At 35.8% G+C, this 17,177-nt stretch overlaps 1 protein-coding gene across 2 annotated transcripts in view; it reads right to left on the bottom strand.

Moving 5' to 3' along the window:
• Positions 1-17,177, bottom strand: part of FBN2 (fibrillin 2) — a 179,733-nt gene that overhangs the window by 12,171 nt on the left and 150,385 nt on the right. For both annotated transcript variants that reach the window (XM_075727080.1, XM_075727081.1), the window contains exons 42-56: positions 16,801-16,869; positions 16,137-16,262; positions 15,166-15,291; positions 14,617-14,742; positions 12,615-12,731; positions 10,545-10,673; positions 10,109-10,228; positions 6,992-7,117; positions 6,609-6,761; positions 5,954-6,019; positions 5,549-5,674; positions 5,323-5,442; positions 3,986-4,108; positions 3,430-3,561; positions 1,934-2,059 (exon numbers count right to left, since the gene is read on the bottom strand). In XM_075727080.1, coding sequence (XP_075583195.1) covers positions 1,934-2,059; positions 3,430-3,561; positions 3,986-4,108; positions 5,323-5,442; positions 5,549-5,674; positions 5,954-6,019; positions 6,609-6,761; positions 6,992-7,117; positions 10,109-10,228; positions 10,545-10,673; positions 12,615-12,731; positions 14,617-14,742; positions 15,166-15,291; positions 16,137-16,262; positions 16,801-16,869 — 1,785 coding nt within the window. The remainder of the gene's footprint in view (positions 1-1,933; positions 2,060-3,429; positions 3,562-3,985; positions 4,109-5,322; positions 5,443-5,548; positions 5,675-5,953; positions 6,020-6,608; positions 6,762-6,991; positions 7,118-10,108; positions 10,229-10,544; positions 10,674-12,614; positions 12,732-14,616; positions 14,743-15,165; positions 15,292-16,136; positions 16,263-16,800; positions 16,870-17,177) is intronic.

Raw genomic sequence — 17,177 nt, 5'->3', positions numbered from 1 at the left:
CCTGATGTTGTTAGCACCTAAAAGCATCTATGCAACGCAGTACATTTTCGGTGGCACTCCTAGTTTTTGTTGGAGGAGCGGGGGGGGAAGATTTATATGGCCTTACTGTTGATCTGTCCCTTTCTAATCCTATTTTCCTTAATTTGTGAATGTTTTGGTTAATACCTGTCAATCATGAAAGAGGAGAAAATCTTCAGAGTCATTAAGCTCCTACAAGTTTCCTTCAAAAAGGCAGCTGAGGAGAGCAGGGATCCCAGCTTCCAGTGCTAATGGAAACTCTAAATTTTGCAGAGATGGTATCTTCTAAATAGGCTGTGTCACCTGTCTTATTTGTTAATTGAAACTGAGATATTGTCAACTATGGTCTGACAGATGCTCATGTTTTTAAATGAAAGTTTTACTTTTTTTCTCTTAAAGCTAAAAGTTAAAATCCTTCTGATCCCTCAGGATGTGTATATATATCAACACCCAACTGATCTTCTCTTTTACAAACATGAGGAGCAGAATCCATACATTTCTTACATGAATCGGGTAAAATGCAAACTTTGGCTGTAAGCAAAACTTACTTTGGGTGGCCGGTAACTTAACTATTTATACCAAATAAAGCTGTCTTCACTGAAAGTGTCAGTTGTGTGAGACAGCATGTTTGCTGTAGTAATTTGCAAGACTCAGCAGATTTCTGTTCTTCTAGATAGGTGTATTGTGCAGGTCTTTATGCACATTATGACTTGAAGAACATATAATGCTTTCTCTCCAGTTTGAGATATGGAATAAATTTTAATGTGAACAGAATACAAAGGTTTGCAAAATATATTTAAAATAATGTAATCTAAAACTTAATGTTTGTGCTTTAATTCTGAAGAAATACTTTGTTTCTGCCAGACTCATTTTTCATTGTAATTTCTGACCCAGGAAACCCTAAAGGTAAAGCAGCAATGAGCAAACTAACCCCAAACATAGTTTTCAGAAAATAGTAAGAAAATCAAGTATTAAATATAAGAAAGCAATTATGACCTCCAAGCAGGGTATTTCCTTGGTGTTAATGACTGGTTGGGGTTAAGAGACTGCAGCATCCTCTTCCCATCTGGTCTTAACCCATAGGAAACACCCTATACTTCTAGTGTTATTGCTTTGCCATGAAGACAGCACAATACTGATTACAATTTACAGGGAGCTGGTTTTATGGCACTTACATAAGATAACATAGGAGTTTTTGTGATGAAAGAATACTAATAAATACTTCTACAGTTTCAGTATTGTAAAAGACTCTGAAGCATCTACACTTGAACACTGATCATGAAAAAGGAGGTTTTGCAGTTGTTTAATTTCTAAAAAGGGAACAATTAGTTTTAGAGTGCTAATGACAAGTCTGAACATATTGAGAAGGAAATACAGGTTGATGAATATAAAACCCTTCATCAACGTTTAATGTGCAGGCCTGCCTCAAAACTTCTTAATATATCTTGCAATTTTTTGGTGAAATCCTGGCATTTTGTATTCATGATCACTGTCTGAATTAAAGGTACAGAAAATTCAGATGCCTAGTTGCAGTATTGTGGTGCTTAAGACTGTGTTCTGAATATGCAAACAATTTTGCTGTACAACCCAGTTTTTGACCTGTCTAAGGTAATTAAATTCTGCTTCTTCTTTAAAATACCTGTATTTTGTCTGGATAGTGTTGCTCAGCACCATATTTATGTCCTTTGGAATTTAGACACTTCTATGCGAGGCCCCTGATTGATAGACTCAGCTGACATTCTCAAGACACTTCTCATTCCTGTCATTATTTAGTATCACACCATTGTTTAATGATTAAGGATCATTACTTAATTTCTGTAGATACGAGAGCTGTTAGTTACTCAGAAGCTTAATTTACACTCTACATCTTTTATACTTTAATGTAAGATGAAATATACACGGAAGAGGCATTTACCGAGACACTCAATGCCCGATGGACTTGACAGGAATCCTTCATTACATTCACATCGGTAGCTCCCAATAACATTCATGCAACGACCATTTTCACAGATACCTGGCTTGGTGCGGCATTCATTTTCATCTTTACAAAAATATAATTAAAAAAAGGAAATAAATTATTACAAGAACATATATCAGACTCATAGAATCCATTAATATTCTGCGTAATATTTGCAAAATATTTGCAAGAAGTGGAAAATCAACAACTGATTAAGCCTGGAAAGGACTTTCCTAATAACACTATCCTATTCCATTCCTTATGTCCTGCATCCTAGGATGAAAGCTTTAATCCTTGTACGTTATTTGCAACTTATAGCAAGAAGCAGAAAACACTTACAGTAGAGCAAGGTCTAGTCATAACTCTTACCTGGCAAGTAACATTTAATTAAAATTGGAACACATGCATGATTTGAGTAACAAATTTTTACTTGGTAATTATTAAGAGTCTCTGAATATGTTTAGCCTATTCTGCAATTAGTCATGTATCAGTCCACATATCATTTCCCTGAAATAGTTTACAATCTTAGTGTATTTGCTTCCATAGCTAATGGCATAGATACTGTAAGCAATTACCTTTATAGATTCTTAAAATAAAACATCAGAAAAACCTCGGCTGATTTAAAGGCAACATTACATGGCAAAAAAAAGGCAAAATTCTTGTTAATACACGTTATTTCCCCTGAAAAAAATAAAAAAGATCTGTAAAGGAGAGTATTCATTCTCTTGCTGAAGGAACATTGTTTTAAAATATTTTAATTTAAAGCATTCACTGAGATGGATGTTTAATTTTTTTCCTCTTAGCTAATGACAGCCTTGGCTACTTCTGTCCACAGAGAACTTCGGAATGGTCTTGGGTTTTTTTATGTCCCAGAAGAAAGTATAATTTGCCAAAATGTAGCTATCATTTCCCCCTCAACTAATTAAGAAAATGATTGAGGAAAGCTGCTTGCTTACTTACAGGATGGAGAATTATTTTGAGCTATGGCAGTTTCCACATCTTTTGCTCTTCATGGCTTCTATATGTTTTTTCAGAATATTACAGTTTTAATTCTTTAAGGAACTATTTATAAACAGTATTAATGCTAAAGGAAATGTAACTTTTTATTTATGTTAATTTTGCTTCCTACTCATCAAATGAGGTCTCTTTTGTTTGGTACCTTAATTTTTTATATCTAACAAGTGTCTGAAAAACTTTCTGATTTTGTTATACAGCAAAAGAAACAAAACCAGAGTTTTTCTTCTGAAATACATATTAGTCATTTAGAACTGCTTTCAGATAAGGCTCAAACCTTGAAACAAAAAAGAAAGTTTAAGGAGATGGGCATCATTAGCTGTCTTAAGTGTCCTTTATGAATTGCTATTTTCTAGTTTACTGTATATCTATAAAAATTTTTTTCATTTGTTTCCTTGTTTGTATTTCACTAGATGTCGTCTTCCCTTTCTAAGCTTTACCTGTGCAGCCTTCTCCATCAGGTCTCCGGGTCATTCCAGGAGGACAAATGCACATGAATGTACCAATCAAATTTTTGCACATCATGCCTCTTGATTCGCAATCATGGAGACCTTCAGCACACTCATCTAGATCTGGAAAAAAATATGTATTTTGTGTTTGAACTTCCAGTAGCTTCAGTTACTGAAGACGACTAGCACTTTCTCAAGAAAAAGGACATACAGACTTCCCTAATTAACAAGCACTGAAGAAAAATCTGAGAGTTATGCTTAATTGCAGTTGTCTTAATCTTTATGAGCTGTATCATCTTGTTGTGTTAAAGATGAACTTCACCATTGTGACCTTCTTCGCTTTACAATCCCCATCAAGGGGCACACTTGATAACAAAAACACTAGATACTGGTCTGACGAGTTCTGAAAGAGTAAATCATCATCTGCTGGGCTGTTTGCTACGTTCCACTGAGAGGATGAATGCAAGATGCACAGAAAAATTTGGATTATGCTTTGGCCAGTACAGGGTGATGGAAGTTGGGGAAAAGTTTATACATCAGTCATTACCTTTGCACATCTTTTGGTCTTCTCTTAGCTCATAGCCAACTGGACATGTGCATTCATAGAAACCGTAAGTGTTGATACAACGAAAAGCACACAGCAAGGGATTCTGAGCACACTCGTTTATATCTGAACAGAAGGGAACAACATAATCATTCTCCACTAAGTTTTAAAACAATCACAAAGGTTTTCTTATACCTCTGCTTCTCCTGTCAGCTAAAAAGTATCAGAAATGTAATAATTCAAACCAGAAACTTGTTGATGTCTGGTTTTGAACAGCCAGAGAAAATTGAACAAAACTCTGCTTAAAAATTATGGCATAACAAATATAGAACTACTTGAGCTTAGAATGACAAGTTGGGACAGGCCTATTTCAGATTTTTATTATATGATCATTTTTCAATGTATTTTTGTGTGATGAGAGATGTCAGCTTTTTTTCCAACTCCAAAAAAAAAAAGAATTCTTGCTTCAGAAAGCAAACTAATTATGATTCATAAAATACAAAATTTGTAAGAAGCATCCTGATCAGTAGCTGATTTGTACACAAATCCCACACTATGAAAAATAAGAGGTACTTAATGAAACTGATAGGGGATTAGTTTAAAACAGATGAAAGAAAATACTTCTCCAATTAGTGAGAGTAGTGACATTCTGGATCTTGCTGCCACAAGAGGCTGTGGAGGCAGATGGTATCAGCAGATTCAAGACTATACTGGATAGATTCTTGGACCACAGATCCATAAGTGGTTACTAAACCCACTCTGCAGGGATGCATCCCCAGTTTACCTTATATTTTCCCTATATCCTCAGCTCTTGTATTAGAGGAGTAAACTGCAGAAAGTCGTTAGTCATGCTTGTATGCTGAATTCGCATTTCAACTGTGAGGGATGAAATAATGGACTAGATGGACGAGTGGCCTGCCTTTAATTTACTACGTTTACTATAACTCACTTGTTGCTATGACTGATCAGAGGGTCAGTTCACAACTGCTCTGCCTCAGTTATGAAAAATGCTCTGTAAATTCAGGCATTTTTGCCATGGTTAGCTATACCATATATCATTTATGAGGATATTTGGGGGCTCAACAGCTACTTCCCTACCCTTTTCCAACAAAGAGCTGAATAATGTACCATACCACAACATGCAGTTTGGGAAATCCTGTGACAAACTAAAAATACTGCTTAAATCAATTCAGGACTTCTTTTTCAATGACATATTTCAAGCAGAGAAACTTTTTTTCCTCCTAGCTATTACAGCACCAAAGACCTGGTTAATAAAGCAATTTGAATACTGAGGACTGGACAAAAACTAAAGCAAAAAAACCATAAAGAGGACAAGTTACCTTCACAATTCATCATTGGGCCTGGCTCAAATCCTTCATGACAGCTGCACTCAAAACTGCCGATCACGTTAGTGCATGTACCGTTTCCACATGGGTTGCCAATTGAACATTCATCAGTATCTGTATATAATGAATAAATGCAAGCTGAAGAGAACTGGGACACACTTCAAACTGTGTTTTAAATTCAAGCATTACAATTCTTATAATATATGAAATATGGACACACCGATGCAATGTACTCCAGTGTAATCTAAGTTGTATCCCATGGGGCACTCACAGCGGAACGATCCATCAGTATTGATGCAGTGACCATTTGAGCAAATTCCTGGGCTTTCAAGGCATTCATTGACATCTAAAAAGCAGGAAGATATTAGCAATCACTTAGCTGATGCATTTCTGTGTCAAGTCTTAAAAAAGCACTTTGAGAAAACTGAGCGCCCTATTCTCTTTGTCTCTAGCCATGCAATTTCAAAGGTAATCTTTTAACTATCATTTCATAATGATCCACATTTGTTAAAGGTCAGCCTCTTGTCACCTGGGGCTGTGGGAAGTAAGCCATCACATACTATAATATCCAAATCTAGTTTTAATATTTTTTTTTTTTTTTAATTATCAGGAAAAAGATACCTACCTTCGCGTGTATCACCAATTCCAGGAATAGTTCCATGACCATATGGACACAAGTCCTGAAAAGCAACTGTAGAGGTACATTTTTGAAAAAAAGAGTGAGTGAGAGAGAGAACCATGATAGATGGTTAAGGCCATCCAAAAATCTTCTATATCACATTTTTCAAAACTGCCAACTGTTTAAATCATGGTCATTATGCTTCTTGCCAGATGCAAAAGTTAACACTGTCTCTAGGTCAGGGAAGCAGCACTAGAACTTGTTGAGCTTCTGTGTGCGCATGCTTGGTGCCTTCCCCTTTCTGTACTTGGAGAAAACCAAGAACTGAAAACTGTTGATTACTTCAGGGATTCTTGGCACTATCCCATTTTCCTCTTCTCTTTTGCCTAGAGCAGGCTAGATCTACAGATAGAGGCTACTAGTTCATTTCTCTACAGAGCAAAACAAACAACTCAGTATTTCTCTTTTTCTGTGGTTTCTTCTATTTAATTTTGTTCCTTCTGTTGACCTGAAAATGGTTCTAGAAAAGGTCACTAATAGATAATGGCAAAAAGATCTCTTCTCAAAGATCTTTTCTCCTAATGATCAAAAATGTACAACACAAATGTGCTCTTCCTTTTCTCCCACCTAAAAAGGCTTTATTTTAAATCTTGATGTGTACCTTCTTCTTCCTTTGGACAGAGCTCACAAGGATCACCCCATCCTTCTCCTGGCATTTTACTGCAGCAACACTTTGCCTTTGTGGTGTTGAAAGCCTTTGGCACTGAGCATTTCCCATTCTCAAAGTTAGTGAAACAGAAGCTCTGGCGAGTATCTAAAAAAAAAAAAATACAGTTATGTGGAGCTAGCACCTCCTACCTGGTTAGATGATGACTGTCTAGCCCTGAAAGGAATAGTGTTAGGCCTGTATTTTTCATACTATTTTGAAAGCACTTTCTAAGGGCTTAGTTTGGAAGGGACCTGCAGTGGTCCTTTTTTACTCATTCTACAGAGTATCTGTTATCTGTTAGAATAAGTTATTACATTCCCAAATCATTAACTTACCAAAACATCTCCGTCCATTATCAGACAGCACAAAACCTGTAGGACAGATGCACTGGAAACCTCCTGGAGTGTTAGTACAAGAGCCAAAGAGGCAGATGTTGGGATCCTCGTTACACTCATTAATATCTGTAAGTTAAAGGAAAAAAGGTTCACCATAAGCCCATTGGCTGTGAATTCCTTGGTTAAGAAAGATTGTTTATTTATTTAACTTCAGCAGGAGGTGCTCCTCCAATAAAGCACCCAAGATGAATTTTTAGAGATCTGTATGTTGAGGATTCTTTGCAATTAAAGGTGGGCTTTTTTCATGCTGATTGACCAATTCTTGAACTGAAACTATAGCTAGTTATTAGTAGAGGGAGGCCTATGATTGTATTTGTATATTCAGATTTATATTTACCAGTCTTCCACAGCCATTCTTGAGATGTTATTTAAAATTCTTTCCTATTCAATTGCATAATTTAGAATATATTGCTATGTCTACTTAAATGTGAGATTCAAGCTTTTTTAAATAGAGATCTTTTTATAATTACTAAAACCTTAAACCAAAATAAAAGAGTACTTAACATAAACACCAAGTGTAAAACTGTGGACCTCAAACAGTATCAGATTGCATATCCTGCATCTATATACACAACAGACGGAGTAAGAAAAGTAATATATTAATAGACCTTTAATTTTTCATACCTATTATTTCAAACTATATTTTAATTTATTGCATTCTGCAAATACTGACAGAAGATATAAGCCTTCTTGCTGAAGTAATTTGTAAAGGTAATTATAATTTAATAAATTCTGAAGTGTATTTTAATAATCTTCAAAGATATACCTGCAGTACAACCCCTCCTGAGTCTTTCAGTAAGGGATATTAAAAGAACCATCACAGAGACCTATGGCTGTATAAGCGTTCTACAATAATATCCATATTAATCTTAATCAAAGTGTAGGGAGGAATAGGTATAGTCCATGAAAGTAAGCTTCATGGAAGTTGAGTCACAAATTTGTAGTGCCATTTTTCCTGATATTTTTTGTATTCTACTATACTGAATCTTAGAAAACTGACTAGATAAGGAAACAATAGAAATACAGTCTTTATCACTAGGAAAATATAAGTGGAGTGAAGGAAGAGGTCAGGTAGGAATAGATTCTGTGATGTTACTTCTGAAAAATATTACCTTGAGTCCCATTTTCAGAAGTTACTATTAGGTATAGCACATGAACAAACCACTGTAGCATAATCTGGCATATGACCAAACTCTGCAGTAGCTTCCCATGGACAGGCTTTTACTATGTGAAGTTAGAAGTCAGCTTATTTCAGTGAAAAAAAGGTAATTAATTTCCCACTTAGTGTGACAGTTGCTAACATACAAAGCTCAGCAATTCAGCTGCATTGATGGGATGGAAAAACTGCTCTTCTGAAGTACTGATTATTATTGTAATGAATGGGTTGGGACTAGTGGAAGAAACTCTTTTTGTGGCCACGATGAACAGGTGACTAGCCAGACTGTGGAAGTAAATGAGTCCTCTCCCTTTCATTCCCATAAAATGAAAGGAAATATATTAAATGGGTCAGTGAAAACTAAGATTTTTTCTGTGGCTCCCATCTGTTTTGTTTTCTCCTGCATATAATCACCCTAAGTTCAAAAAGTAATCTAGCCATTGCAAACCTTCACATTACAAACAGAAGTAATGAATTCTTATAAAGCTGTTTGCATATAAGAGCAATAGAAAGTAATGGGGAAAGTATGTTGCAAGAGCTATTAATCAAAGTATTAGGAAAATTACACATGATTATCCAGGCATTTTCTAGGAACTTTAGCTTCAAATTTTCTGGACACATGGCAGAATGAAGAAAAAGAATGCAATTAAGTCCCTTTTACTCCGTTCGGGCAAAAATCTGTTTGGCAGTCACTGATGCTGTCAAAAAGATCAAGAGATTCTGTCAGGATACTAAAGTGGCCATAAACAGTGATATTCCTGGAAAACCAAAAGCTTCATTTTAGATTCATGATTTTACAACTGCAGGTGATTTGAATTCATCTCAAACATAACTGCTAATATAGAAGCAGCAGCTGCCAAAAGAAACCATGAAGCTGGCATGCAAACTGAGTATGATACAAAAAGATGAGAGAACTCTGGGGCTTAGAAAATACAGCCTATTGTTCAAGAAAAAAATTCAAAAAGGTTTCTGTGACCCAGTTCCTGCACTTATACAGATTAGGTGGCCATAGGCCAAATCTTTATGTCCTTGCCAGTGTTTTCTTCAGTCCATACAAGGACAAGCGGCTCATTTATTATTGGGAGTTATTTGGATGAATGTGTGTCTGGGGTGTCACACCAGCTAACTGCAGTCATTGAAGCTGAGAATGAGGTTTCTTAATATAGTCACAGTGGAGTGACAGGTGCTTACTCTGTCCTCTGACCATGCAGAAACCTAAGGCTTCTAGGTTAGGTACCTAAAACTAGTTGCGTGCACCTTCCTTGCCAGGTGCTCCACATAGTTAATTTAAATGGCCAATAAATTCACAGTAGTCCTGTGCTTTGCTCTGCTGGAAAAGGGAGTTGTAACTTGGATTTATTTCTCATTCTCTGCCACATGAAATCTTAATTCACTGTGTGACATTCAGCTCCTGAATGATATTCAAAGCTGTAAATGAGACTTATATGAACAAACAAGAACATGCAAACTGATGAAATGTCTGCTGTACCCTCTTCCTCCTTCTATGAATTTCAGCACTTGAGAGACATTATACAAAACATGAAATCAGAAAACAGTTGTTAGAATAAACCAATTTAAACAATTGTTCCCATAAGCACCACAATTCTATCATGATTTTTAAACTTCACAGCCCTTGGAAACCAGAAGCTGAGTTCATGCATTGATTGCAAATAATTACCTTTCTGTAAACATCATATAAATCCAGTTGGTTTGTTTTAAGAATGATATTGACAAAAAACTTCCTGAAGACTTTTCCTACTTACTTATCCCCTATCACCACGATTTTAAGTCAGGCAACGTTCACAAACACTAGGGTGTACAACTAATTTCCACCAAATTAGAACCAGATACTTTTCCTAATTTTTAAGTTGTTCAGAAGCAAAAATTACAACTGGCCTTACCAATGCAACTTTCACTTTTAACTTCATATCCTGGTGGACAGATGCATCTGAATGATCCTTCCAAATTTTGACAGGTACCAGGAGAGCATGAACCGGGTAGTGCCACACACTCGTTAGTATCTTTGGAGAGCAGATAGAATCAAGAAAGGTTTAGAATCATGTAATTCTTATGGTAACAAAACAGGCTTATTCATGAAAAAGACTGTAGGATTCTTTTCTAATTTTCTTCTTCTAAGGCATTTAAATGCTTGAAGATCAACAACTATTCCAAAACCCAGTTACTTCTACTGTGTTTTCATTAAAGTCACTGTCTTTTTTTTTTTTTTTTTATACTTAGATACTCATACTGTGGTGCTTCCCTCTAGATGGGAGCTAATAGTTTGACTATTTCAGCTCATCAGTACTTTAGCTAATCTCCATGTGGTATCATACATACCAATGCAATTCTTCCCATCTAGATTAAGTTCGTATCCTTCATTACATAAACATTTGAAGGAACCGATTTCATTGAAACACTGTCCGTTTCTGCACACCTGGCCAAAGAAGGAACTGCACTCATCGATATCTGTTAAAAAAACAAAATAAAACCCCAGAAGTGAGAACTGAGTCCAGCATAAGTATATACATTGTTATAAACATGCTCAAGTTGCAAAATATATAAATCTGTGGAGAAAGCAAATCTTGCAGCAACAAGGGAATAGCTGACAGCTGGTGGAAAGTAACTCTCACTCAAGTGCATTAAGGTATATGTTCTATTTAAACAACACTCTTTTTTATTGGGTATTATAATTTTCAAACTTGCAGCATTACCTCAGCTACTGCATCTGGCGATATTCAATTACTGCCAAGTGGCTGTATGATACTAACTCCAGACACAGAAAACAGAATGTTACATGGAGTGTTCTGGATTTTATCTGGATTTATATGTGCTCGAGTTTCCTCCTAAAACCTGCCGTGCCATTTTCAAGTTTTGGAATATGTAATTTTCTTTGCGCAGGATGATTTTCTCCTTCATAACAGTTCTGAAAATGAGGTTTGGAAATGCTTATTAGCTTGTAGAGTTACTTCAATACTGCAGACTTAAAGGAGCACTGCATAAGGAAAAATACAGATGAGCAAGTCTCAGAATAAATGAAAAGGAAATCGGATAAGCATCATGGTGCAAGAACAATTTACACTTCACTGTTTTACAATACTTGAATTTGAATGATGAAGACTAACATCAGTTTTACTGACAAGGTTTTAGTCTTCTTCAGAAGCACTAAGTACGAGCTCCTGAAAAAGACGTACCTTCTGCTTCAGCCAGTACAGCCATGCCTGTGTTACTAGTTTATTCCATAATGCGTTTCTTCTGTGTTACAGTTCTACAAGCAGAAATACCTCCAAAGTATTATATTGGGATGGGCTAAATTGCCTTTGAATGACTGGGATAATTTGGAAGAAAGCCCTGAGGCTCTCCAAGCTGTCAAGAGGAGTGCTAAAGGCCAAGTCTCTGAGTCAGCTTGGGCTCCTTGGCCTCCTTGAAGGCACAGCCTGGAGCAGAGGTGCTGGATGCTCCTGGCAGCAGACTGGCAGCAATACTGCCAAGGGAAAAAACCTCCTTGGCAAATAGTGTCATTCTTTGGCAGCAGACTCCTCTTACTGCAACAAGTTTTTAATCTTCTCTTTCCTGGACAAGGAGAGGATTTAAAATACTTATTTAAGATGTTTTAGTTTTCTCCTGAACCAGAAAGGAACCAGTCAAGTTGTAACCAGACAGTTGTTCTGTCTTCCTTCTGTAGCAGGAAGGAATGTAAAGCCTTCCTCTCTTTGGCTTATGCTCTGCACAGGGAGAAGATCTCCAGAGACTTAGGAGCCTGTTCTTCAGCCCAGGAAGACCTTAGCTGCTTTATCACAAGTATCCAGGAATTTAAATGGTCCAAAACCACCAGATGTTCTGGTGTCGTGTGCTTTAGGGAATAGGAAATAGCAATGCCTGCCTAAAATCTGTGAAAGCAGAGTTCACCTTAAGAGAGCAGATTTGGTAGATTAGTTGTACTGGCTTTCTTACTGCTGGCCTGCTTCCTCTTTCACACTGTGTGCAAGTGTCAAATCATACGGTCAAATAAAGAAATGGTTTTAAATTCATGAGGCAACACTGGTGGTGCTTATTGTGAGTGGTGCCTGTGGACCGTGCTGGTAGTCAAGGATGTGTGCTGTAATTACCCAGGGAATCTAATGGAGGTAAGGGCTGCATTAAAAATGTCAGTGAACTGTAAGGTTACCCGAGTGGTCCAGAGATTTAGTGCTTACATTATCTCAAGCTGGCCAGTAAAAAATATTTATAATTAGTTTAAAAAATGATAGTAATGATTAATCTCTAGGGTTGGTAACAGTATCCGTTACTGCACTCAATTAACTTTCTGAGCACCCTGACCTGTCTTCTGTTTGAGTTTTAACTATATACCATCCTCCTTGGCATACCAAGCCAGCACAATGAAAATAAAGTTTGGATTACATCACCTACCCATACAATCATTATTATGAGTTAATTCAAATCCTGGATAACACAGGCAGTTATATGATCCAACCGTGTTTTTACAAGTTCCATTTCCACATGGATGGCGTTCACATTCGTCAACATCTGCAAAGAGAAACAAAACTGCATGTGGGAACTGATTTTCCCAGGTATGTGTTAATGTGTTATCTGTGCACAGTGACAATATTCTAAACCTCAGTCTCTCCTTTCATCTGTCACATTTTCTATTTATACTACCAATTTTTACATCTTCTGGGTACACACAGGAAAATGTTACATGACACATTTTTTATATGTATTTTAAAATAAATATACTGTTACATGAAAAGATAAAAGTAAGTGCATGTGTAGTATCTCAAAGCATTCTGTCTTTTTATTTTCCATACTAACATTTCTTAATTTCTTAATGTACACTAGTGATCCGAACTTAGTACAAAGTACTAGTACAAAGCGTCAACCCTGGAACTATCTCAAATTTTATGTAAATATTTTACACTTAAGCCCATGAAAACCTGTTGAAAACGCTCTATAAAGGAGTTTTGTGTCATTGTTCACAAGTCAATTTACATATGTAAATATATTACGTCAATACTACATCCAGAATTATAAAGACTGCTTACAAACTCTTGGGAACATCCATTTTTAAAAGGCACTAAAATTCCATGTTTCCTGCTGTCTGTTTCAGTAATTTCTGGAGTTTCACGGGGATCTGGAAGGTATTTAGATCTTGTTCTTCTAGCTCTATGGACTTTCTGAAACATTTTAGTTATTTACAGAAGGTAAACACTTTGTCATATGGATCATTTCTATAACCTGTCATTGTCTAGATTTGTATTTCATACTACGAAATTTTTAGAATTAGAATCATATAATAGTTTGGGTTGGAAGGGACCTCCAAAGATTATCTAGCCCAACTCCCCTGCAGTGAGCAGGGACAACTTTAACTAGATCAGGTTGCTCAGAGCCCCATCCAACTGGACCTTGGATGTTTCCAGGGATGGGGCATCTACCACCTCTCTGGGCAACCTGTTCCAGTGTTTCATGACCCTCATCATAAAAAATTTCTTCCTTGTATCTAGTCTAAATCTACCCTCTTTTATTTTTTTTAAGTTACTTATTAATTATTTATGCTATGTTACTGTTTTGAGTAAGCAGGCTCTCAAAATTTTGCATTGTTAACACAAGCCATTTTCCCAAATATCCTCCTCAGATGGTCTGACAAATGTGATTTTGTCCAAATACGAGAAGGCTCAGGGTGTATATGAGTGTGTAATCCAATGTGAATAGGTTTTACATGTCTGTTTAAAGTTGAAGTTGGAACTCATCTATGTTACAGAAGACACTGAGCTTCTCTATAGCTTAGAACTGGCATTTAGAGGATCATTATTTCAAAAATCAAAATAATTTTTATGGCTATTTTTCTCAAAGAGAACCAAATTCACATATGCATCACCTTTTCTTTTTAAAACCCTCTAGAATTGATTACAAAACACTAAAAGAACAAGAAAAACACTTATTTTGCAATGTTCTTATTTCTTATATCATCTCTATCATGTCATCATTTTAATACAAAATGAGTATAGATTTAAGTTACATTAAACGTGGGATTCTGTTTTTTAAATGAAACATGAACTCAATAAATTTCTAAATAATTGAAAAACGTCTTTTTTTTTAATCTCCAAACTTTATCAATCTGTGATAGCTGTGTAAAATTCCCTGTCAAATAAGCCACTATGATGTACTTTTGTGAAAATGGGGTTAATATATTCTTCAGTAACTTGGAGCTATCTCTGAGAATACTGTGGTTTTTTCCTCAAACTAATATATCCACTCCAAGGATAACTTTGCATACTTTATTCACAAAAATCCAAACAATGTATGAATCAGTCTTTTAATGTCACTATAATCTTCTCAAAAATTCAGACTCATTCCTTCCCCTTTAAAAAAAAATACCAAACAAATCACACACAAAAGCATTTTCTTTCCGTACCCATGCACATAGTCTGGTCTTGGGATGCCTTAAAACCATTATGACATATGCACTGGTAACTTCCTTGCATGTCCACACATAAACCATGACTACAAACATTAGGAATTTCCAGACATTCATTGCGATCTATAACAAAAATATAAAACAGATGGTACACATTATTGACTTTTATTATTAATTCATTTTACACAAATGTGTTTTTACAATCTGTTATTATTATTAAAACCAGACTCAAAATTATCCATAACTAAACCTGAATCATAACAAAACTTCATTTTATAGGAACTTCTTGCCTATACATCTCGAGGTCAAAACTACTGTTAGAATTTGGTTGAAATATCAAGAATGTTCTATAAAAATTTTACCCTGTCTTTTCTTCCCTTCTACAGAGAAACAGGGCTATAAAGTAAAAACTGTTACATATAACAGCAGGATACACAAGGTAACAGAAAATAAATGATTCTTTTACCCTTCGAGAGAATCATGCACATACCATTGATTAGGTACAAACAGATTTAAACAGAAGAGAAAAGTCAACCCATTTCTTACCAACGCAGGCACCATTGGGTGAAAGTTTAAAACCAGCAGCACATTCACAGCGGTAACTACCAGGACTGTTGATACAGTCTGCATTTCTCTGACAGAGATTGTCTCCATTGCTGCACTCGTCAATATCTGAAATACCAAGAGTCATGGTTCAGACATCAGAAACCATGAGATAGTTACTTCTGCCTAGAATTTAGACTGTATTGTCCATCTTGTGCAAGATGAATCTTTTGCCCTCAACAAAGCATGAATATTCTGACCTTCAGCCTCCTGTGCTGTACATGCAAATGAAAAGCAAAATCAATACAATTTCATCCGTAACACACTTTTTAGATGAAGGAGGATCCTATGAATCCAACTTACTACACACTGAAGCAGCTTTGCAATTTTAAATGTCTGCCTAAGAAAATATTTTTTTTTAATTAAAAAATGTTCCTCTTTGCCTTTGAACTGAAATACTAAGTGGCACAGGGTGTTAGCTTTTTAAGGTGCACTTGTCAGCACAAGACCCTTCAATACCAATGACAAAACTCATATTGACTTTAGGACACACAAAATTTCACTATTAGCTTCTGTGAGTATCTCTACCTATAAAACTGTAGAACAGACACAAGATGGAAAAATCAAGGAAACTTTTCTTTGAGAAGTTTTAAGAACAAGAATTAAATTTCTTCCCTAAAATAAAATAAAATGAGCATTTAATTTACTTAAGAGCATTTAATTAATAAATTAATTAACTAATTTAGGAGTCAGTGAATTGCTTGACACAAAACTACTACAAATTTTATTAAGTGCAAGTGCATATGCATTAAAGACAAACATGACACAAACTGATTTATAGACTTGAGCCCTACAAAAAAAGCTCACAGTCTGTCTCTTAGATTTTGAATAACATGTTAATTAAATGTTCCCCTTCCCTTTAAAAGAAGCATGCTTATGGGGGCTAGGTAGAAAATAACGTAATTTCAAATCACCTTCACAGACCAAGAGCAGGTCATTGTAGCTGAATCCAGTGGGGCATTCACAGCGGAAGCTGCCAATCTGATTGATGCAAACACCATTCGCACAGATTCCTGGGATTTCCTTACATTCATCAATGTCTGAAAGTGAGATGAGCTAGTCAAAGTACAGTACTTCATGGCTCTATGTACTGCTCGGATTCTCAGTTTCACTGTGCTTAAAACTGAGCTGAGAAGTTCCTTTTAATCTACAGAAATTGTATACAGGATACCAATCTAAACATATGCCCATTATGAGAGAAAATAAACTATGCGAAGTTCAGGAAGTGATCACAACAGAGTAATACTAAGTATTAGACAAGATGCAGAACTGTTACAAGTATGCAGGTAGAGTCCCACAACATTTTTGAAGCCAAAATCTTTTCTCTTACAATTAAAACTCAAAACCATGAACTAGGATGGAGGGTGAGCAAAAGATATAACAAAATGTGGAAATAAAAAAAAAATATATATCCGAAGTATTTTACACAAAGATTGGTCTCACAATTTATGTCACCATTGTAACTCCACAATGAAATTAGAATTTTATTATATGAACTGTTCATTTTGGTACCATTATGCAGCTGCAACAACCTTATGCAAAACAATTTTTGGTTAAAGTAAGTTTAGTGAAACTTACCAACAGCTTTTCCAGTATGAATGTCAAAAGTGAAGCCAGGAATATTCCCACATATGTTCTTGAATTCAGCTAGAGCAAAACAGAGAACAATGCATTTTTAGTGAATATTTATAAATCTCCTAAGAATTACTTGTAGTCTTCTCAGCTCTTCAAGAGCTGATACAAGCCAAATCTACTCAGAAGAGTCATTTTCTCCTGTACAAATTGTATTGAAAATTCAGATTGCCAATGATGAATACCAATTGAAACACTAATTATATTCTCTTTTCTTTTCTTTTGTTTTCTCAATACTTCTCTTTTCTCAAATCTTTGCAGACTTTCACACGAGTAAATGTCTAGTTTGAGAAAGCAGCACTTCGGTTTTTGACTTCAATAGA

The sequence above is a fragment of the Pelecanus crispus genome, chromosome Z, assembly GCF_030463565.1.
Source record: "Pelecanus crispus isolate bPelCri1 chromosome Z, bPelCri1.pri, whole genome shotgun sequence".
Classification (NCBI taxonomy): Eukaryota; Metazoa; Chordata; class Aves; order Pelecaniformes; family Pelecanidae; genus Pelecanus; species Pelecanus crispus.
The sequence above is the reverse complement of the archived record's forward strand: the minus strand, read 5'-3'. Positions and strand labels throughout refer to the sequence as shown.